Source organism: Melanerpes formicivorus, unplaced genomic scaffold (genome assembly GCF_026170545.1).
Source record: "Melanerpes formicivorus ecotype bairdi unplaced genomic scaffold, bMelFor1.0.p_v2 SCAF_9, whole genome shotgun sequence".
NCBI classification, from domain to species: domain Eukaryota; kingdom Metazoa; phylum Chordata; class Aves; order Piciformes; family Picidae; genus Melanerpes; species Melanerpes formicivorus.
Window position 1 is genome coordinate 3139038 of NW_027142361.1, and position 22792 is coordinate 3161829.

The following is a 22792-nucleotide window of genomic DNA, read 5'->3' on the forward strand; positions in this document are numbered from 1 at the left end:
AACCCTTGTGGATGCCTTTCTGTGCAAACTGATCTAGGTGTATCTGCTCTAGCTGGGGAGTTGGACTTGATCTCCAGAGGTCCCTTCAATCCCCACCATCGCATGACATAAAATAAACCTTGGTGCCATAGTTTAGTTGATTAGATAGTGTTGGATGATAGGTTGGACTCAATGATCTCAAAGGTCTCTTTCAACCTGGTTAATTCTATTCTATTCTGTTCTATTCTATTGTAAAATTCTGTACCATGTATGATTCTGTGGTCACTTAAAATCCTGCACTGTCTTTACTGGTAAAAAGTGCAACCTCGTTCAAGAATAAAAATTCTTGTCTCACTTAAACCTATTTGTTTTTCACTAAACTTCACCCACCTCAGTATAACTTCTTCTTTACACTATCTACATGCAGCTAATATGAGACAAGTCCTTCGGGTATGTGACCGTTTGAGGCTGCCCCTTAAGAAAGGGAATATGGTGGTCGGATGTTTGTAAACAAAAAGAAGAATCTAAACTAATTTCATTGGTAGATTGGGAGGAAGCACCTTCTGAACTGGGAGTGCAGCAGAGTTTCCTGGGAATTCCTGCACTTTTCTGGTCAGTCTTTCTTCCGCTCCTTCGGTGGCAGCAGCTCGCTGTTTCTGGGCTTTCGGCCAAGGCTTGACCTTGAAACTGATAAGCTGCAAGGCCTGTATTAACTGCTTTCCAATTAACACATAACTGCTTCTGACTTTTTCCTCTTTTCTCTCTTTTCTAACCCTCTCTGGGGAAAGGGGGAGAGAGAAGGGGGAGCAGAGGTGGGGAACCCCCTCAGCAGAGGGGGGAACTCTCATTTCTGTGCCACTTTGTTGTATATTTCTGTATATACTGTAAATATTGTAAGTTTTGTATATATTTCCCTGTGTTTCCCTGCTTTGTAAATATACAGCACCCATTGCTTTGCTAATTCAGCTGTGAGGTTTTTTTCCTTTCCCTTCAATTTTTCCTTCCCTTTACTTTACAGGGGGGAGGGAGGAGGCTTTTTGGCCTTACCCTTCCAACCCTACGACAAGGTAAAAAGTGAAAACACAGTCGGTATTTTGATATCTTTAATCTGCCTAAGTTTATCTATATATTTCAACTTTGTAACATTCTACTTGTAGAGGTTCATACTACTTCATGGTTTGTACAAACAAGTTATACAGCAATTCATGACTGTGTTAGGAAACACCATTTGTGATTCTCCATGAAGGTCATCACAGATCATAGTATCATAGTATCAGTCAGGGTTGGAAGGGACCACAAGGATCATCTAGTTCCAACCCCCCTGCCATGGGCAGGGACACCCCACACTAGATCAGGCTGGACAGAGCCTTGTCCAGCCTGCTCTTAAACACCCCCAGGGACGGGGCCTCGACCACCTCCCTGGACAACACATTCCAGGGCCTCACCACTCTCATGGTGAAGAACCTCCTCCTCACATCCAGCCTGAATCTCCCCACCTCCAGCTTCATTCCATTCCCCCTAGTCCTATCATTGCCTGAGATCCTGAGAAGTCCTTCCCCAGCCTTCCTGTAGGCCCCCTTCAGATACTGGAAGGCCACAATTAGGTCACCTCGGAGCCTTCTCCTCTGCAGACTGAACAGCCCCAACTCCTTCACTCTGTCCTCATAGGAGAGGTGCTCCAGCCCTCTGATCATCCTTGTGGCCCTTCTCTGGACACGTTCCAGCACCTCCACATCCCTCTTGTAATAGGGGCTCCAGAACTGGACACAGTACTCCAGGTGGGGTCTCACCAGGGCTGAGTAGAGGGGGAGGATCACCTCCCTCGACCTGCTGGCCACACTTCTCCTGATGCAGCCCAGGATCTGATTGGCTTTGCGGGCTGCAAGAGCACATTGAGAGCTCATGTTGAGCTTTTTGTCCACCAGCACCCCCAAGTCTCTCTCCTCAGGGCTACCCTCCAGCCAGTCACTGCCCAGCCTGTATTTGTGCCTGGGATTGCCTCGACCCAGATGCAGGACCCTGCACTTGCTCTTATTGAACTTCATGAGGTTGGCTTGTGCCCACCTCTCCAGCCTGTCAAGGTCCCTCTGGATGGCCTCCCTTCCCTCCAGCGTGTCTGCTGCACCACACAGCTTGGTGTCATCAGCAAACTTGCTGAGGGTGCACTCAATGCCACTGTCCATGTCCCCCACAAAGATGTTGAATAAGACAGGTCCCAGGACTGATCCCTGAGGGACTCCGCTTGTCACTGGCCTCCACTGGGACATGGAGCCATTGACAGCCACTCTTTGGGTGCGGCCATCAAGCCAGTTCCTTATCCATCTAGTGGTCCACCAATCAAACCCATGTGTCACCAGTTTGGAGACCAGGATGTGGTGTGGGACAGTGTCGAAGGCTTTGCTCAGGTCCAGGTAAACGACATCAGTTGCTCGCCCCTCGTCTATTAATTTTGTCACCTGCTCATAGAAGGCCACCAGGTTGGTCAGCAGGATTTGCCCTTGGCAAAGCCATGCTGACTGTTCCCAATCACCTCTTCACTATTCTTTTGAGCGAGTTGTGACTCCAGGAGGATCTGCTCCATGATCTTTCCAGGCACAGAGGTGAGACTGACTGGCCTGTAGTTCCCTGGTTCCTCCTTCTTGCCCTTTTTGAAGATGGGGGCAATGTTTCCCCTTTTCCAGTCTGTGGGGACTTCACCAGACTGCCATGACTTTTGAAATATAATAGAGAGGGGTTTAGCAACCTCATCTGCCAGTTCTCTCAGTACCCGTGGGTGTAACCCGTCGGGTCCCATGGACTTGAACACTTTCAGGTTCTTCAGATGATCACGAACCTGATCTGCATTTACAATGGGCAGTTCTTCCTCCCCGTTCCTGGCTTTGACTTCCATAACACCCATGGTCCTTGAATACTGACCGCACCAAATATTTACCCAGGTAATCCAAAATCAAACCCAAACAATATCTGTAAACCAGAGCTCCAAAAATTGAAAAGAATAATCGGTCCACAAACCACGACACCTTCATGTTTGCTAATTCAGCTAGAAAACACTAAATCAATCAAGTAATAAATTAAACTAATTATCTGCCGCACGTTGGGTAAGCCAAGAAAAAAAAACCATGTGGTAGGGTTGGAAGGGTAAGGCCAATAAGCCTTCTCCCTCCCCCCTGTAAAGTAAAGGGAAAGAAAATTGAAGGGAAAGGGAAAAAAAAACTCACAGCTGAATTAGCAAAGCAGTGGAGCTGTATATTTACAAAGCAATGTAGGATATGCAGGGGAATATATACAAATTTACAATATTTACAATATATACAAAGATATACAACAGAGTAGCACAGAAATGAGAGTTCCTCCCTCTGCTGAGGGGGTTCCCCACCTCCGCTCTCCCCCTCTCTCCCCCTTTTCCCCAGAGCAGGTTAGAAAGAGAGAGAAAGAGAAAAAAGGTTAGAAGCAGTTGTGTTAACTGGAAAGCAGTTAATACAGGCCTTATCAGTTTCAATTTTCAAGGCCAAAGCCTTGGCCGAAAGCCCAGGAGCTGCAAGCTGCTGCCCGAAGGAGAAGCGGAAGAAAGACTGAAGATAAAGATGCCGGAGTGCCCAGGATACCCTCCTGCACTCCCAGTTCAGAAGGTGCTTCCTCCCACTTTACCAATGAAATTAGTTTAGATCCTTCTTTTCGTTTATCAACTTCCGTCCACCATATTCCCTTTCTTAAGGGGACAACGTCAAACGGTCACAGTCATAATTAGTTTTGTTTCAGTGTTCTCTTTAATAAGGTCCTCTATTTTCTGTTTACATGCCTCCGATGTCTGATTACTTTTGGCCAATTCATTCTTCAGCATCTGAATTTCCTGATGGTTTTCTTTCTCTACTTTTGCTTTTTGAAGCAGCTGCTCCTGAATTTTCTTACATTGGTCTTGCACATTAATTGCTTCTTGTTTGCACAACTGTGTTCTGTGTTCAGCCTCCAGTTTCTCTTTTTGAAGACAACTAATCTGAGAATTTAAATGTTTGATAGTGATTTCAGTTTTTGTCTGTGATACAGTTAATTCCTCTACTTCTCTTTTTAGCTGTGCCTTTTCTTGCTGAAGAGATTTCAGCTCTTCCTCATAGTTCATCTTAATTTTCTTCAGGTCTACAGCTTCTTGCATCATTTCTTCAGCTTTATCTGTCATTCTGTGTAACTGCTTGCCCAGGTCTTTCAACTGCTGCAAATATTGCTGCTCTGCTTGTTCTTTTTCTTCCAACTTAAGTTTCAGGCATTTAAGTTCACTGTTGACTTGACCTATTTTTATTTTGAATAAAGAAGACACTTCTTCTGTTGATGATTTCTGAAGCCCAATTTCATTCAGTTCATATTTCAGGTTTTTAATAGTTTTATTAGCTTTTTTGTTAGCAAGTGTTAGCTCATCTATCTCCTGTTTAAGTTCTTCTAATTCTTGGAGCTCTTGTTTCTTCTGGAAACTTGTCATGTCAGAATCACTCCTACACTGATTGCCTTGCCCAGCCATTAAACTTGGCAGCAAAGTTTCCCTAGGTACAGAGTACCTGTCTTCTTTTCTTAGTTCTGACAGATTCCCTTTAAATTCAAGAGCTTGTTCCATTTGGTTTATCAGCTTCCTAAGTTTGTCTTTGCCTTCTGTTTTCTTCCTCAGTTCTTGCATTAAGGTTTTCTTTTCTTGCTCTAAATCACAGGGATTAGTACCTTCTCTTATTAGATGCTCTTCAAGGTTTCTTCTGGTAAAGGTGATTTCTTCTATTTGACTTCGAAAAGCATGGAGGTTTTCCTTCAGTATGTTTCTTTGAGTCTCTGCATGCAAAATGAGCTGCCTTACACACTCCAGCTCCTGCTTTGCATCTGCTTTCTCTTTTGCAATGCTCTCTAGATCCATATGACACTGCTTTGCCTCTTGCTCAGCCTTGGTCTTCTGAAGACATATCTCTTCCATGCCCTTTTGCTGCTGCTTCTGCTCTTTTTCTGCAGCTTCCCTCACTTTCACGACCTCCTGTTCCAATTGAAACTTTTGTTTTTTCATATCCAACATCTCCTCAAGTGTTTTCACCTTTCCCATGAGTTTTATGTTCTCACCAATTGTGCTATTTTGCTGTGCCATTAGATCTGAGCACTGAGGCTTCCTTATTCTTTAAAATCTATAAAAGAATGTCGTAGTTTGGGCTGGGTGCCCTCTGCTACGGGGTGCTTCCTGTGTCCAGAAGTCCAGCCCAGTGGGTGGACACAGGAAATTAGGTTATTTCCTACCATGATCCCTTGCACCACTATAAGTTTTGTGGCGGGGTCTGGCACTTTCTCTTTTCTTCCTCCTCCGTCAGTCGGTAACATGGGGGAGAGATCTCCTGGCCTTGGGCCTTGCTAGGCCCAAGGCCACGGGAGGATGGGCAGTCTCAGATCTGGCCAGCTGAGACTAGCCTAGCAATGGGAGGGGGAAGAGGGAGCCCTGGGGGTCTCGGGTGTACCCCCAGGTAGGGATGGGTTTCTCTGGGTCTGTTTTGGGTTCTTTTCTCCCGTCACTGTATCTCTAGTTCTCTGCACGCACTCACTGTTCTATTTAAACTTTCCATCACTTTTGCAATCTGTTTGTCTGAGTCATTTTTTTTTGCGCGTGGTGGGGAGGGGGTCTGCCCCAACCCATTACATTTTGGCGCACCAACGTGGGGCTGGCTGTTGTGCCCACTCTGCAGATCGATTGCAAAGGATGGAGAGTTTAAATTCAGTTCTGGGCGTCGGTTTGGGTTTGGCAGTTGGGGGCTCAAGTGATGTTGCCGGGGCGGCCGTGTAAGTTCGTGTGGATTGTGGGGGGATGACTGGTGCGCTGCCGGTGGCACGGACCTTCTGCTATTTCAGGCAGGGGTGGTTCTCGACCATCGGCATCGGGGTACCGCTTGAGAACGCGGAACCTGCCCCTCCTCCGCGGCGGGCAGTGAAGTGGGGGAGGGGCAGCGGCGAGCAGATCAGAGTCAGGTCCGTTCTCGCTGCGGGGATAGAGCCAGCCGCTGCGAGCGGGCGAGCCAGCTCCCGAAGCCCCGGGGGGCCGACGGGGACTCCAGCTGGAAAGCCGTTTTCAAGGGCTCTGAGAACGCGCGCATGGCTTTCGCTGGAGAAGCCGTTTGAGTGTCCGAGGGGTGGAGGTGATTTTGATTCTGCGCCGCGGCGGCAGAGGTGGGCGGAGCCCTGCTGCGGGCGAGCGGCGCCGGCGGACCCGGCCGTACGCTCGGGCTGCGGCGGGCCCGGCCCTAGTCTCTTCCCCGACTTTTTCGGACGAGTTCCGAAACTGGCGCCGAGCACCTGGCTCCACCTCCCTTCTTCTCAGTGAGCTGTGGTGCAGCCCCTCCCTTTCTGGTGGTGGGGGGGGTGTGCAGCCGGATGCTGTCTTGCCTTGGTACGGGTACGCCTAGTGGGGGGGCAGAGTACCTTGGACAAGCATCCGTGTAGTGGGACCGCAGTTGGAAGCGGTTGATTGCGGCACCCTGGATGGATTAAAAAAGGCAGTCGTGGGTTGGATGATTTCGACTGGCCTGCCCCAGGGGTGGAGAATATGCCGCCGAGTGATGATCTGTGAAAAGTAGAGGCTTGGCTGAGAAGTCGTGAGGCTGTTCCAGGTGACCAGGATGCCCAACAGATCCATGGAGAACTTGCACCGCAGGAGAATGAGTTCTGCATCGCCGGGAGGTTCCATTGGATGAAGGAAGAAGAACTGGAATGAACAGACACTAGAGCCTGACTGAGAGACTGAGTGGACGCCCAGATGAAGACACGGACTTCGCCGGACATGTCATCAGTTTTCTGATTTGATGATGTGTTTGGGTGCAGGCATCATGGTTTGAAATAAAGGGGTGGCTCCTGTCGTAGTTTGGGCTGGGTGCCCTCTGCTACGGGGTGCTTCCTGTGTCCAGAAGTCCAGCCCAGTGGGTGGACACAGGAAATTAGGTTATTTCCTACCATGATCCCTTGCACCACTATAAGTTTTGTGGCGGGGTCTGGCACTTTCTCTTTTCTTCCTCCTCCGTCAGTCGGTAACATGGGGGAGAGATCTCCTGGCCTTGGGCCTTGCTAGGCCCAAGGCCACGGGAGGATGGGCAGTCTCAGATCTGGCCAGCTGAGACTAGCCTAGCAATGGGAGGGGGAAGAGGGAGCCCTGGGGGTCTCGGGTGTACCCCCAGGTAGGGATGGGTTTCTCTGGGTCTGTTTTGGGTTCTTTTCTCTCGTCACTGTATCTCTAGTTCTCTGCACGCACTCACTGTTCTATTTAAACTTTCCATCACTTTTGCAATCTGTTTGTCTGAGTCATTTTTTTTTGCGCGTGGTGGGGAGGGGGTCTGCCCCAACCCATTACAAAGAACAAGATAAGTTGGGATGCACTTTTTGTAACATAGCACATGGAACATGTTAGGCTCTTTGAGAAGGAGAAGGGAAAATACTTACTCATATATAAATGGTATGACCAGAAAGTGGGACAAGCAGTGCCCAATCCCATCACCTTCTATCAACAGAGTAAGCTTTAGGAAGTTACCATAAGCCTGACATGAAACCCTTCATGAAGATATCCACAAAGCAAAGAAGCTCTGAAACCTCTCACTTCAGTCAGATGCGTCTTAGTGATAAGCATTGAACAACAGCTCACATGTGCTTTTTCTTTAAATAGGTAGAACAGACAGTGAGCCAAAGACCATGTGCAAGAATTCCCAAGGAGAAAGCAGCCTGCCTTTTCTGAATCAATTCAGTACAAACTGGAAGAAGGATTTTATGCTTGCAAGTCAAAAAAAAACACAAGAGAAGTTTGAAAAACTCCTCCAATAAAAGATGCAGTATCTAGAACTAGTACCAGGATGCATCATCTCCAGAAGGAGAAGTATCTAAAGCACCCAGCACCTGTACTCTGTAGCATACTCCACAGTTTCAATGCTTCCACAGCCTCAGCTCAGGGACTGGTAGGAGCACACACACTTAGGAGTATAAACATGGTCTTCAGGAAAATCCCAGTGAAAACCAGTTGGCTAGTAGTCTCCATATGCTGGCAGACCAAGGAAGACTCTTAGAAGGAAGGTAATAGAAGGAAGATAATTATATGGCTGAAGCCATACACACTTTGTCTTCATCAGCACTATTATAGAATTAGTTACCAAATGTGAGCTAATGTGAGGTAAGAACACATTTATATTCCTATGATCATACATGGCCTAAAGGGTAATTGGAAACATTTTCAAATAGATAAAATGTTTACTTCAGATTTACCAGATTTAGTTAACTTTTCATATGAAACTTATTTCCTAAAAGGCTAATGCAAAGGCAGCTTCTTCACTTCATCTCTATATTTCCTGTGTCATCATTCTGAACAGACCCCAGCAGACAGAAAACATTTAAATTGGTTTCTTAAAAATTCTGCTTTTATGCTCCCAAAGACATCCCACACTCTAATGTATTATGCTGAAAATGAAGAACTAAAAATACAAACAGTTACAAATTATAACTTGTTAGCTTTCATTACTTCTAAGAGACATCACTGAGCATCAGCTGGGTGGGGAAAAGGATGGTAATTAAATAGTAATACAAAATAAACAGAAATTTATACAAACTGAAGAATTTAAACATCTCAAAATACACAGTAATTATAATATAATTAGCATATTCATGGTTTCAATTATATTCAATCAACTTCAAATCACTTGACCTTGACATATTTTGAGATTCAAATGTTGATTTAGATTGATTTAGGATCATCCCGAAATTTACTGTTTCATTTGTATTGCATAAATACCCTGGTACCTTAACAGTTGTGCTCCTTTTTTCTTCATTACCATTGATTCTTTTTCTTTGATTTTCTTTTTTTGCAAATGAGGCCTTTTTCCTCATGTTTTCACAGAACAATTTCTGTAGTTCAGGTTTTTTTCCAGGTACCTTTGTGCTACAACCCTTACCTCTGCTGTCCATTTCTGCAATCAGCACTAAATCTTTACATTTCTGACCCTCATCTAAGCTGCCTTTTCCATTCTGCTTCTGTCTGCTTGTATTTATGTTGTCCAAACCATAAATTTTATTCTGTGATATTTTCTTCTCACTTGCTTTCTCATCCTGACTCGAAGGATTTTTTGCTAATCCATGTTCTGATACTGGAAAGGAGTTCTCTTTTATAGACATAATTTCTGAGAAGGCTGTATTTGCATTTTTAGTTTTGCTTTTCTTGTGTCTGTCTACATCTAATTTTCTTATGTCAATTTCCAATTTATTTTCTGTGTGTTTATGTTTACTGGAAGAATTATCTTCCTGCAAATATTCCACATTCATCATGCTTTCATTAGGTGTGTTTTTCTCTCTGAATTCACCAGCTTCATTCCATTCCAAACACTGGAAGACATCAGCTGACTTCTCAGGTTGCTGGACTTCACTCTCTTCTGGTAAACTCTGAGCATGACAGCACATAGATTAATCTGAGATATCATGGAAAGTATCATATTTTTAACTTGTTCTGCGCATTCTTAATGTCATTACTGAGAGTCAGGAAGGAGACTGTCATGGAAGAAAATTGTGGAACAATCACAGCTTCAAGGTCTGATCCGTGAAGTAAAAATTATCATTACTCATTTGAAAAGGATTACTAATTTTCTATTTTGCTACCTTGATTAAAAAGAATAAAACATCAAACCACTTTGAGACTGGCAGTCTCCTCGGATTACCTTCAAATATACCAAAGATTTAGGAGGATGCTGAAAGGAGAAGAAAGATGGACAATGGGGAGTGTTTCCCACCTTCCAAAAAAAGTATTTCTGGAGATTCAGAGCAGACTGAAACTCAAGATTTTAAAATACTTGATTTGCTCTTGAAGAACATAAAGCCTATTAGCTGGCATTCACAGGTTTCTTGATCATTGTTTAATTCTCATTGTCTGCTTCACTTTTTATCCTTGACACCATTAGCATTATTAGTCATACTACATCCACAGAGTGGCTGCAGTATCCTCCACCACTTCAGGATGTACAAAGAAACATACTCCTAGTGCTATGGTTTGTCCATAGGTATTCAATAGCAAGAAAACCCAACAAAGACAAAGTCAGCACCACAATTATGTAACAGCTACTTCAGAAGTCTGTTTTTCTTTCTGAAACAACATACAAATTTATACCCCTATGAAAAGTGCTCTCCAATTTTATATTGCTTGCATTATTTTAGAGGCATGCACTGTATAGATTATACTAAAATACTATAGAGTCTTTAAAGAATCTTTCAGAGAGAAATATTCAAAAGAAAGTTTAGATTTTCTAAGTATTTTTTCTCAATTATTTGTAAGGTTGATTCTTCAACAAGCAGGTATTTTGAGTAATTTGTTTGCTCAATTTCAGTGAGCTACTCTCATTAATGAGCTTCAACATTAAGCATAAATTAAATGCTACTGGACTCCAAGGCATCAATACAGTAGAAAGGTAGAAGGAAATAAATACATCTGAACATGTCAAAGAAAATTAAGAAATTAAGAGGGCATCACATCTCTCTGCTTAAGGAACTCCCTTGTATGTTAAGTGGATCAGAATGCATACTAAAACCTACACAGGGTATCAACAGTACATGCATATAAAGTCTGCCCTCATTTTAATGTTTGTATTTATCAGGAAGATTAAGCTCTAAAATGTTAAAGTATTAAAATATACTGTATGTAACTACATCTCCATCAGAATTTAGTGAATCATGATTCTGCTGGTGGAAGAATGAAAAAAATTCATAAAAATGGAGGGATTTTGCTAATCTGAATGATAATGGTATAATCTAACACACCTACATTCCTGCATAAAGTACAACCTAGAAGGAATTGCAGTATTTCAATTCCACTGCTAATTTTGTGAATAAATCCAGCAGGTATATTCCTTGCCTAGCTGTTCTTTTTACTTGGTTGGCTGTCAAGGGATGACCTACCTCTTCCTCTTCCAGTCTTTTCAAAGAGTCACCTGCAAACTTAATGTATTGGGTCATCAAAGTCACTAAGGCAGTATAGCGAGTCCGTAAATCCATGAACTGCAGAAAAAGAAATTGGGGATGGAGTGAGGCGGGGAAAGAAGGGGGAAAAGATAGAGGGAAACACTCCCATTAAACTTCACAGACATGATAAACATTGCTCTAGAACCTATTGCAATTTTGATTCCAAAATCCTGATTGTGGAATCCAAAGTCCTAATTTTGATAACAAACTTGAATGTCATCAACAGGGTGCACTTGCACAAATAAATCCTAGGAATCTATTAAATCCAAAAGGATAGGTAAGAGAAAGCAATGTTTTCATATCATAGTCATTTGATTCTTCCCCCTGTAAGAAGCAGTGTAAGAGGGACAAAGAGTGCTTGCCACTATTCCTCTGTAACAGCAGGGAGACATATTTCTCAGTCCTACTCAAATGACACTGATTTGCCTTGGAATGTCTGAAAGTGTCCAGATCTGCTAAGTTTTACCAAAGCAGAGGGGAAATATCCCCCTGCTTACTGTGATCAAGACCTAGCCCAGGGGTAGTTCTAAACAGTTTTACTGAGGTGCATTTCACATGTATCTTTTTATAATTTGGATAACATAGAATAGAATAGAATAGAATAGAATAGAATAGAATAGAATAGACTAGACTAGAATAGAATAGAATAGAATAGAATAGAATAGAATAGAATAGAATAGAATAGAATAGGTTGGAAGAGACCTTCAAGATCATCGTGTCCAACCTATCAACCAATCCAACCCACCTAATCAACTAAACCATGGCACCAAGCACACCATCAAGTCTCCTCCTGAACACCTCCAATGATGGTGACTCCACCACCTCCCCAGGCAGCCCATTCCAATGGGCAATCACTCTCTGTATAGAACTTCTTCCTAACATCCAACCTAAACCTCCCCTGGCGCAGCCTGAGACTGTGTCCTCTTGTCCTGGTGCTGGCTGCCTGGGAGAAGAGACCAACATCCACCTGTCTATAACCTCCCTTCAGGTAGTTGTAGAGAGCAATAAGGTCACCCCTGAGTCTCCTCCTCTCCAAGCTAAGCAGCCCCAGCTCCCTCAGCCACTCCTCATAGGGCTTGTGTTCCAAACCCCTCACCAACTTCATTGCCCTTCTCTGGACACGCTCCAGCAAGTCAACATCTTTATTAGAATAAACCTTTATTAGAATAAACCAAACCAGGTTGGAAGAGACCTTCAAGATCATCGTGTCCAACCCATCAACCAATCCAACCCACCCAAACAGCTAACCCATGGCACCAAGCACCCCATCAAATCTCCTTCTGAACACCTTCAATGACGGCGACTCCACCACCTCCCCGGGCAACCCATTCCATAGCGCAATCACTCTTTCTGTATAGAACTTCTTCCTAACATCCAACCTGAACCTCCCCTGGCGCAGCCTGAGACTGTGTCCTCTTGTTCTGGTACTGGCTGCCTGGGAGAAGAGACCATCATCAGCCTGTCTACAACCTCCCTTCAGGTAGTTGTAGGGAGTGATAAGGTCACCCCTGAGTCTCCTCTTCTCCAGGCTAAGCAGCCCCAGCTCCCTCAGCCTCTCTTCATAGGGCTTGTGTTCCAAACCCCTCACCAACTTTGTTGCTCTTCTCTGGACTCGTTCCAGCAAGTCAACATCCTTCCTAAACTGAGGGGCCCAGAACTGGACACAGTACTCGAGGTGTGGCCTAACCAGTGCAGTGTACAGGGGCAGAATGACCTCCCTGCTCCTGCTGGCCACACTGTTCCTGATGCAGGCCAGGATGCCATTGGCCCTCTTGGCTGCCTGGGCACACTGCAGGCTCATGTTAAGCCTACCATCAACCAGCACCCCCAGGTCCCTCTCTGCCTGGCTGCTCTCTAGCCACTCTGACCCCAGCCTGTAGCACTGCATGGGGTTGTTGTGGCCAATGTGCAGAACCCGGCACTTGGATGTGTTAAATCTCATGCCGTTGGATTCTGCCCATCTGTCCAGCCTGTCGAGGTCCCTCTGCAGAGCCTCTCTACCCTCCAGCAGATCAACTCTTGCCCCCAGCTTGGTGTCGTCAGCAAATTTACTGATGATGGACTCAATGCCCTCATCCAGATCATCAATAAAGATGTTAAAGAGCACAGGGCCCAGCACTGATCCTTGGGGCACACCACTAGTGACTGGCTGCCAGCTGGATGTGGCACCATTCACCACCACTCTCTGGGCTCGGCCCTCCAGCCAGTTCCTAACCCATCGCAGTGTGCTCCCGTCCAAGCCATGGGCTGACAGCTTGGCCAGCAGTTTGCTATGGGGGACGGTGTCAAAGGCCTTGCTGAGGTCCAGGTAGACTACATCAACAGGCCTCCCCACATCCACCAGGCGGGTCACCTGATCATAGAAGGAGATCAGGTTGGTCAGGCAGGACCTGCCCTTCCTAAATCCATGCTGGCTAGGCCTGATCCCTTGGCCATCCTGTAAGTGTTGTGTTATTGCACTCAGGATGACCTGTTCCATGATCTTGCCTGGCACTGAGGTCAGGCTGACAGGCCTGTAATTCCCTGGCTCATCCAACGGGCCCTTCTTATGGATGGGCACCACATTGGCCAGCTTCCAGTCCTCTGGGACCTCGCCAGTGAGCCAGGACTGCTGGAAAATTATGGAGAGTGGCTTGGCCAGCTCATCTGCCAGCTCTCTCAGCACCCTAGGATGAATCCCATCTGGTCCCATGGACTTGTGGGGATCCAAGCTGCTAAGGAGAGTTCCAACCACCGTGTCATGGAACATAGGGAAACTGTGCAGCTCCCTGGCTCCTTCTGCTAGCTCTGCAGGCCAGCTGTCAGGAAGACGTTCTGCCCTTCTAGTAAAAATTGAGGCAAAGAAGGTGTTAAGTATCTCTGACTTTTCCTCATCCTTTGTTACAATGTTCCCCTCCGTATCCACCAAGGAGTGGAGGTTGTCCTTCCCCTTCCTCTTACTATTAATGTATTTATAGAAGGACTTTTTGTTGTCCTTCACAGTAGAGGCCAGTTTAAGCTCCAAGTGTGCTTTTGCCTCCCTAATTCTCTTCCTACAAGACCTAGCAACATCCTTAAACATTCTGTGGGTTGCCTCCCCTCGCTTCCAAAGGTGATACACCCTCTTTTTTTCCCTCAGTTCCATTAAAAGTTCATGAACCATCCAGGCTGGCCGTCAGCCCCGGCGGCTCATCTTCCGGCACATTGGCACAGCCTGTCCCTGAGCCTTCAACAATTCTTCATTGAAGTAGGTCCAGCTCTCCTGGACCCCTTTGTTTTTAAGGGCTTTATTCCAAGGAACCCTCTGAATTAGTTCCTTGAGTAACCCGAAGTCTGCCCTCCGGAAGTCCAGAGTGGAGGTCTTCTTGCCGCCCCTCTTGGCTTGACCAAAAACTGAGAATTCAATTATCTTGTGGTCACTGGACCCCAAACACCCTCCAACTACCACATCGCCCACCAGTCCTTCCCTGTTGGTGAAGAGGAGGTCAAGCATAGCCTTGCCCCTGGTAGGCTCTCGCAGCACCTGGGATACGAAGCTGTCCTCCTAAACTGTCCTTCCTAAACTGAGGGGCCTGCTCTTCAACAGCAGTATGCTGTCTCATTACCTGAATACTGTATAGTGACCAACAGAATCTTTATCACATCATATAGCTATAGGGAAAGAAAAGAATCTTGCTTGGGTTACCCTACTTAATCCTTAATAAATCCTAAATCCCATTCTTGTGTTTATTCTGTTTTAAGCAAAGGTTCAAACCCCACTACTTTTCTGTCAAATAAAAATAATCCATTTACCTCTTGGATAATGAAGTCTGATGAACTCCGCATTCTTCGGCGTTTCACTAGAGATTTTTGTTGAGAGTCAACCATAGCTCTGTAGGTCATAGTATGCAGCTCATAGTCCTGGAAAGAGAAAACACGAAAAATTATTAGCATTTCATGTATTACTGACACTGGAAAAGAAGGACTTTAAGCGTAACATTATTTATTACCTTCACAGCAGCTGAGTATTGTTCTGAATACTTCTGGCATTCATCTATTTTACTTTGTTTTCTTTCGATTTCAGAAACCAGCATCTGTAAAATACAAATTTACATCTTCACTTGAAATGGTATTTTTATTACTATCATTAGTAGCATTTATACTTTATTTAACACAATGAAATTTATACAATATGCACATATCCATATGTGTACAAGTAATTTTATGCTCAAGTCTATAACCTATATCCTGGGCTTTGTCAAGCTTACAGCACAGAAGCAATGAAAAACCCTTCCAGATTTAGTAGATAGTGAGGGTGAAGGAACTTAAAACAAAATCAGTATTAAATAATTTTGTGCACACATTTTGCTATTCTCTTATTTAAGCTGCACTTCCTTCTTGCAGACAGTCGTTCAGTTTAGCTCTGCTTCTATGAAAATATTTCTACATCTATAAATGCAAAGAGCAGTATTGAATCACAAATGATGTGATAAGGAGAGATCAGAAGTTTGGGAACTTTCTAAGGTTCTACTCTTGTTACAGACTTGAGGACCAAAACTATCTGGTCTATATCGCAGTAGCAGTCACTGTGTGATACATTCATGATGTTAGCTGCATTACAAACATAAACTTATAAAAGCTGGTGATGACTTGGAATTTTACGTTAAGGGCTGAGGGATATAAGCACTTCCTATCAGGAAGTAGGATGGAGATCACTTGTTTAAATCATCATTTTACTTGTTCAGTCACTACAGCAGTGCCTCCCTCCAATGAGATCCTTTCATACCTTATGTTGGTTCAGCTGCTTAGCCAATTCTTTGATATTTTCAGGATGGATTTCTTGAATCTTTCGCTGAGTATCTTCTACTTGTTGAATCCAAATGTCCAACGAATTGTAAGTATCTTTGTAATACTTCAGAGATTTATTAATACCTTCTAAATCATGCAACCTGATTTTATTTTAGAAGATAAGCCAGAGGAGGGGAAGATGAATATTAAAGACAAAAAGTACAACTCCAAGCCAAATACAGACTTAAAGGCCTCAGATGCCTTATCTGTTATAGCTCATACTATAAACATAGTAAATTCACACTAACTACCCAGTACATTCACTTCTAAAACACCAAGGTTCCCAGATTGATGAAACCATTTCATTCACCATAAATGACAAGAGAAATCCTACTACAGAAAAAAATTCTGCATATGTTCTTCATGAGTGAGCTAAATTGCTTGAAAGTCCATAAGCACAGGACACCACAAGCAAAAGGCAAGGCTCTGCTACAGCAATTAATTCTGTTACAAGAAGTGAGAGTATTTCAAATGTGTTCTATGTGAATCAAGGAGTGCTCTGTGCTATGCTAGAGTTAAGTAGAGGTTTACCATACTCCCCAAGCCTCACACAAAACAACAGGAATTATACTCAGACTAAAGTCTTTAAATATTCTAATGTGCAAAAGCAAATGCAAGTATTTCTTGCAAGTGATATCCATACTGATGAGAATACTGACAGTTTTTCTTTCGCAATCCTACACTGTAGTTTCAAAGATCATATAAATATGACCACTGCAAAACACTGCAGGATAAACATACATATTAAGTATCTTTTGTTAGCTTGACCTGGAATGAATACTTTGAATCTCTGCTGTAGTGTTGTTCTCAAAATGCCAAAAGAAGACTGCAAAAGAGCAAAGGAAACCATATTGCTCAGGTTTAATACTTAGGCATGTTTTGAAGCTAATAACCATGAAAAAGAGAAAGGATGGTGATAATTGCAGCCAATATTTGTACATACTTTTTGTATAACAACCATCAGTGTCAAGCTGTTAGGAAGCATCAGAGTGAACATTTGCAGAAAGCAGCTTGTTTACAGCTGCATGCAGCAACTACCACAATCTGTCCTATTTACAGTAGAAGCCACTATGTATTAAGTCGCTTTTAACCCTACTCTATTCCATGACATAGTCCTGTGTGGATTGCATGTGGTTCATGTTTGCCCTCTGAGGAAATACGGATGCTTCAGCACCTCACAGAGCTACTATTTTATCATTTAAATTAGTCACATTACCAAATTATGAAAAATCTGAGGTGGATTTAAAGCTAGCCATTCTGCAGTCACCTACAAATGACTCAGCTTTTGCCTACCTTCCTTTTAACTTCCAGCAATGTTAAACACAGACCATTAAATTAGTTAATTACAAGTAACTTTGGCATTGCACCTGAACAGATATTCTCTCCTTAGAAAAGGAGGACAAACATGTGAAAGGTTGTGTGAACTTTTATGTCAAGAGCACTATCCTTGATGCCCTTCAGGTCATCTATAATGACAAGCTACAGTAGACTTGAAAGGAAATAAATTTAGACTGTATAGCACAGAATTTCCTAACTCATCCATACTTTTTCCTTCATCTCTACAGTTCTGTTCTCTGAAACAGAACTACAGAGACTGAGGCAAAAAGTGTTTCCAGGCATGTCTTGTATGGACATCTTCAGAATTCTGCATAGGTGGGCTCTGCTGCATCTGCACACAGGTATTGGCATGGGCTTTAGAGTAACATTCTCCAGTCACATCATGACAGTATACTGAAGGGCTCAATTTAGAGCTACATATCTATTGGATATTGCCTGAAATAGTTGCACATCCAGAAGAAAATACTGGCACTTCACCAAAAGTTTTTGTGGCAAAACTACACACAAGTCAGCAAAATCTAATGACTTCTAGACTTAGGACTTAAGTCATTAAAGCAAGTTAACATGAATCCAATCACAACCGAAGAATCAGCTCATTAGTTTAGCCTGTCAGAACAAATTGTGCTGATCAAGGGCTGTATTTCCATATCACAGCAAGCCACTTCTGCAGGCTTTGGTTTGGAAACAACAAAAAAAGACAATTTATGTCTAATGTGTCTTAGTAAGTTGTAAGTAAATAAATGGCTCTGTATCTTGTTAAGTTTTTGGTGCCTAGTGGTAGCAGAGAGTTCCTGTGGAAAAGTAAGACAGCTATGTCAACAGCACAGAAAAGGTAAGAATCCTTGATATTAGTACATTTCACAAAAAGATGAGAAAACTATTCTGACCTATTTTAACATTAATTTCTGATTATTTTTCCTCACAAACAATAAAACCAGCATAAAATATAAGGAGATAAAAAGAAATTATACAAACCTATTTTCCATTTGAGAAAGAATGTTTTGCCACCTCTCAGCTAACTGATCAACTTTTTCTTTATGCCAGTCAAAATCAAGATCACGTTCCTTATGCGTTTTGAACATTTGATCACTGATCATCTTTGCCTTCTGTAGTTCATCCTCTAAGGCATGGAATACTTGTCTGTTCTCATCTACTTCAGATCTCCATTGCTAGGATGTGATAAATGATAAAGCATAAGTAACTCTTAAATTATGGCACTCTTTTATAAATTAATCTTTTACATGAGTAAAGTAAGTAAATGACTAAATGAAAAAATGTTTAATTTAATATTTGACTTCTGGTTGCTTGAACAGTGGAATAGCACCAGAATGGGTCCAAAGCAGCTAATTAGCTATGAACTGCAAAACAATTCTAAGTAAAGGCATCCTCCACAACACACAGATCAAAACACTGTCAGCAAATTAACCTGCTTAACTACAGATTTAAAAAAAAAATAAAATCATTAGGTAGATGCCAATCATTCTATCTAACAAAAACCTGCTGCCTATCATTTGCAATATTAAAATGAGGTATAGGCAACACATAAAAAATGCTGAACTTCAATCTTGCTTTCTCAAAGTTATCTGCCAAACCTGCTAGGAAACCTTGATTAGCATAGCAGTAGCAGGAGTGTTATTGTGGCTGCATTTATAGAACAAATTTATGTTACCTTAAACACAAGTTACCTTTTGAAGAGGAAAAAACAGTCTTACTGCAGCATTAACACGTGCCACTCTTCAGATATTTCAAGGTGTTTCCTAACTGCAAGAATGTGTATGTAAACTATCCAACTCTCACAGCTCCAAAGCCACCATGTTTTTCTGAGATGTCAGTCCAAATACAGAATTTCCTCCAAATACACAACAATACAAACTCTTACCTTTAATGTGCCCATCAGATTTTCAATATTGTTTTTGTCAGCTGTTACTGCCTCTTCTTCACACAACTTAGTTTCATAGAGTTTTACTAAGGATTCTGCTCCTTGGGTGTTCTTCAGCACCAAATTTACAGATTTTAATCTGAAAAACAGTGATCTGTTAACTGAACCATCAATACCAATATTCAACACATCTGTGTTTTTCAGCCTTTGCATGTGACAGGGTACCTCTTTATATAGTGTTAAAATGTTAAATCCCTTTTCCTTGATCAATATTGGTTATACTACATCATTATTTTGAAGAGAAAACAGTAAACTGTGTGATGGGACATGACCTATTACATACTTATCTATGTAAATGGAAGACAAGGAATAAACTTGGTTCATTTTCTGAGTAACAACACTGAGCTCAGAGCGCAGAGTAGGGACTGAAGGCGAACCAGCAGCTTGGCTAAAAAACTCTTCACATTTATTTGTGACAACTCCCAAGTCATCCTTCAGTCGATCCAGTTCTTTCTTCAGTTTCTGTAAATGGGAGATGATGGACATCACTTTTATCTTACATTAACCTAAGGTATACACAATGTATCATTATCAGCACAGATCTGCTCTCTTTTGCCTGTTTCATGTGTACACCATTAAATGTTTTTTTTTAAGGAATGTATACATTAAGGGGGAAACTGACAGTCACCATTTACTGGCATCTCTTCTCTCACAAACCCAAGCTTAGTGTTTGACTCTTGTCCTTTCCAAGTCCATCACAAACTTTCTTGGCTATACTCAAAACACCTGGATACATTTGTTTTAAAACAAAATTCTTTTCCTAGATAAAACAGTCTTTCTCAAACAGGCTCACCTCTTGCTCCGAAATCCTGAACACACTTTCATGTAGATCATCTCTTTCCATTGGGGTTCGGATCTGCCGTATTAACCTCTCTTCACAACTCTCCAGTTGCAGCCTGATGGTTCTGACTTCAGAGATGTAAAGATTGTAAATAGATTCCTCCTGCTCCTCTGTTGAAAGAAACAAGGCACATGTTAGCAAGTCAAGTTGTCATCATCATCATAATTTTCACTGAGTCTTCTCATGAACAATTTGTAAGATCACCATTCTACAGGTCTTTCCGTGACTGGCTGAAATGCCATCAGTTTCCACTGGAATTTTGGCTACATAGAAAACTTCATAGCTAAAAATTTAAGTGTTCCTAATTAGATCACCTCGTCCTGCATAAAAATGAGCACGTGCCTTTGACCATTAATCTCAGGCACAAACCTCATCCCCATGCAGACCCTGGTAAACTCAGTGATGGATTCTTTTGGTCAGATGGTATCAGGCACAATACTGTAGTAAACTTTGAGAGCTTCAGTTTTCATTTTGCTTTAGGTATTTTATTTGTTTTCAGATCCACTCAGATGCAGAAGGCAACACGTCTTTCCTGCAAATGCAGTATTCAGCTTTGCACCACTATCTTTAAGTCATTACCTACTCAACAGCAAATCAGAACAGGTATTTTAAGATTTCTGCTCTTCTGAATTAAAAGAGCAGTAACTGCATGCCTTCTGTGTAGCTAGGAAAATAGCCAGGAAAGACACTTTTCTTGCCTTAACAGTGTGAAAGAGGTCTTAATTCTGTTCTGCACTCAGGCAAGTTGCATTTCCAGCACTCAAAAACAAGGAGGGAATGGTTACAGTGAGCAGAGGATAAATTTTTAGCTGTAGTGCTTTGTATATAAAATAACACATCAATATTTTCACATAGCTTAATTATGCACATTTAATAAACTTAGCGCTTCTGTACAATATAATTGCGAACATTGTTAAAATGAGAATTCCCTATCTGTTCAGAAGCAGAGACATTAAAGATCAGTATGATAAAATAAGTAATTCACTACAGTTTGTATTCATAGAGTTGTATACCTAGACATATGCATATACATATCAATGTATGTATGTTATGTATTTTGCATACATAGTACAATGAGCTTGGATTCAGTATCAAGAACTATGATCTCCCTCTTTGTTCTCAGCAAAGTTTTACCTCTTTCTGCAGATTTCAGAAGCTCTTGATAGTACTGCTTGCAGACATTAACTTCCCTTTCCAGCTGTGCTTTATCAGAGCTTGTAAAGATTTTGGACTCTTGACTATCTTGCACAAAATCATCAAAGCATGATTGTAAATTGCTTAGAACCTGTTGATGTTCACCTGGCAGCATTGTCTTTATCTGCAACAGATTATAAACCCAAGGCACTATCAGCAATGATCCATCACTCACAGAGTCTCCATAACACACATTAGTCAGATGGCAAAGTCAAAGAACTGAGGTTCTGAAAGCTTGCTGTTCCTAGGCTAGAGCCTACTAGATGGCTTTTCCATCTTTAATACCAGTAATGGGCTGTGTGTTAAGACACAGTAATGTGTTAAGACACAGTAATGGGCTGCATGCTAAGGAGTAAAAATGTCATTTGGGGTATTGCAAATATTTCAACAGTTTGTAGGCAGATATACAGCAATGCTGTATAATACATTATTGTATTAATTAATGTTAGTCATATCTAATGTTGCGTAATTTGCTGATCTCACACACTGTTTTAGACAGAAAGAATAGTATTTTTCATGTATATATCACTATTTCATTTCTGACAAATTGATCCCAACTAACTACTGAACATCTCAAGTTACAGACATGTATAAGAATGAAAAAATGCATTATAGATGAGTAAGTGTTCAGCTGCCTTCAGCTTGGAACACAGAATGTCACTTAACAACTGTTCTATTGTAAGTAATAAGTTGCAGCATGATTTTAAAAGGGTTTTTTTGTGAAGATTAACCTTTAACCTAATGAAGCTGTGCCCAGATACTTTCAACATAAAGGAAGAAAGGTTGACTCTTGCAGAGTAAAAATAACATTTAGTCACTCTTCATTGCTTTCAACAGCTCAGCTGACAACAGGAGACTAGAGAGATCAGCACAGTAAGGCTGCAGGTAGTTTTCATGATACCATGTCTCTGTTCCCTCCCTAAATGTTATCTGTGTAAAGGCTGCTCAAACTGAGGCAGAAGGTTGCACAGTCAAACCAGTGTGGTGACTGCCCAGCTATTTCCACAACAAAGATGAGAATTTCCGCAAGTTGTTCACTATAAGATGTTTCCAGGAAGTGTAGGCTATGACTTCCCAGTAAATGGCTAAATGGCCCTTCCTAAGACATAATACATACCGAGGCAACATTGCCAGATCGAACAGCTTCAATTTCGATTGTCAGGTAATGCCAGGACACCACACTCTTCATGCTTACATGTGACTCATGCCAAAGGGCCAAAACATTCTGGAACTGCTGTTCAATTCTGAGACAAGAGTTCAATTTTAGATCAGAGTAACACAAGAAAAGGGAGGAAAAAAGTCTAGATGGCATTTTAACTCAAACTGCATGAAAGTGAATTTTAAAAGAAAATGGGTGGGTTTGTGTTGTCCCTACCTGTTGGCTGTATCTATTGCTTCTTTGTTTGGAGGAGGAACTGTAAAGCATACAGATGGAACCATGGCCTCATTACCACTAGGGCTAATGACTTTCCATTTAGCACGATGGGAGTTGTTTGCTAGTACACACTCATCATCTTTGTAAATAGTTATCTAGTATTAACAGAAAAGCAGAATAATTTAATGAGCTAAGCATCATAAAATAATTTTACAAAGCACTCCTGCAACTGGTGTCAACAAATAAGCAACAGAACAGGCTGGATGTGAGGAGGAGGTTCTTCACCATGAGAGTGGTGAAACCCTGGAATGGGTTGTCCAGGGAGGTGGTCGAGGCC

General features: G+C 42.3%; 2 protein-coding genes across 24 annotated transcripts in view; both read right to left on the reverse strand.

Annotated features, from left to right (window-relative positions):
* DST (dystonin) overlaps positions 1-22792 on the reverse strand; it is a 523559-nt gene that overhangs the window by 187395 nt on the left and 313372 nt on the right. For 15 of the 23 annotated variants that reach the window (XM_068142971.1, XM_068142968.1, XM_068142990.1 and 12 more), the window contains 12 exons: positions 22456-22610; positions 22198-22324; positions 21021-21204; positions 19839-19996; positions 19329-19507; positions 18986-19124; positions 18082-18275; positions 15707-15869; positions 14931-15014; positions 14734-14841; positions 10900-10998; positions 8761-9396 (listed from right to left, as the gene is read on the reverse strand). In XM_068142971.1, coding sequence (XP_067999072.1) covers positions 8761-9396; positions 10900-10998; positions 14734-14841; positions 14931-15014; positions 15707-15869; positions 18082-18275; positions 18986-19124; positions 19329-19507; positions 19839-19996; positions 21021-21204; positions 22198-22324; positions 22456-22610 — 2226 coding nt within the window. The remainder of the gene's footprint in view (positions 1-8760; positions 9397-10899; positions 10999-14733; positions 14842-14930; positions 15015-15706; positions 15870-18081; positions 18276-18985; positions 19125-19328; positions 19508-19838; positions 19997-21020; positions 21205-22197; positions 22325-22455; positions 22611-22792) is intronic. The other 8 variants (XM_068142981.1, XM_068142979.1, XM_068142982.1 and 5 more) reach the window with 1 other exon arrangement.
* LOC137443369 (ERC protein 2-like) lies at positions 3408-5125 on the reverse strand. Its single transcript, XM_068142996.1, has one exon. It carries the CDS (start codon positions 5090-5092, stop codon positions 3704-3706), a length of 1389 nt encoding a protein of 462 aa, XP_067999097.1. The 5' UTR covers positions 5093-5125; the 3' UTR covers positions 3408-3703.

What these genes read in the sequence shown, in the direction of transcription:
- LOC137443369 (XM_068142996.1), bottom strand. Translation starts at nt 5,092, where the DNA reads ATGGCACAGCAAAATAGCACAATTGGTGAGAACATAAAACTCATGGGA.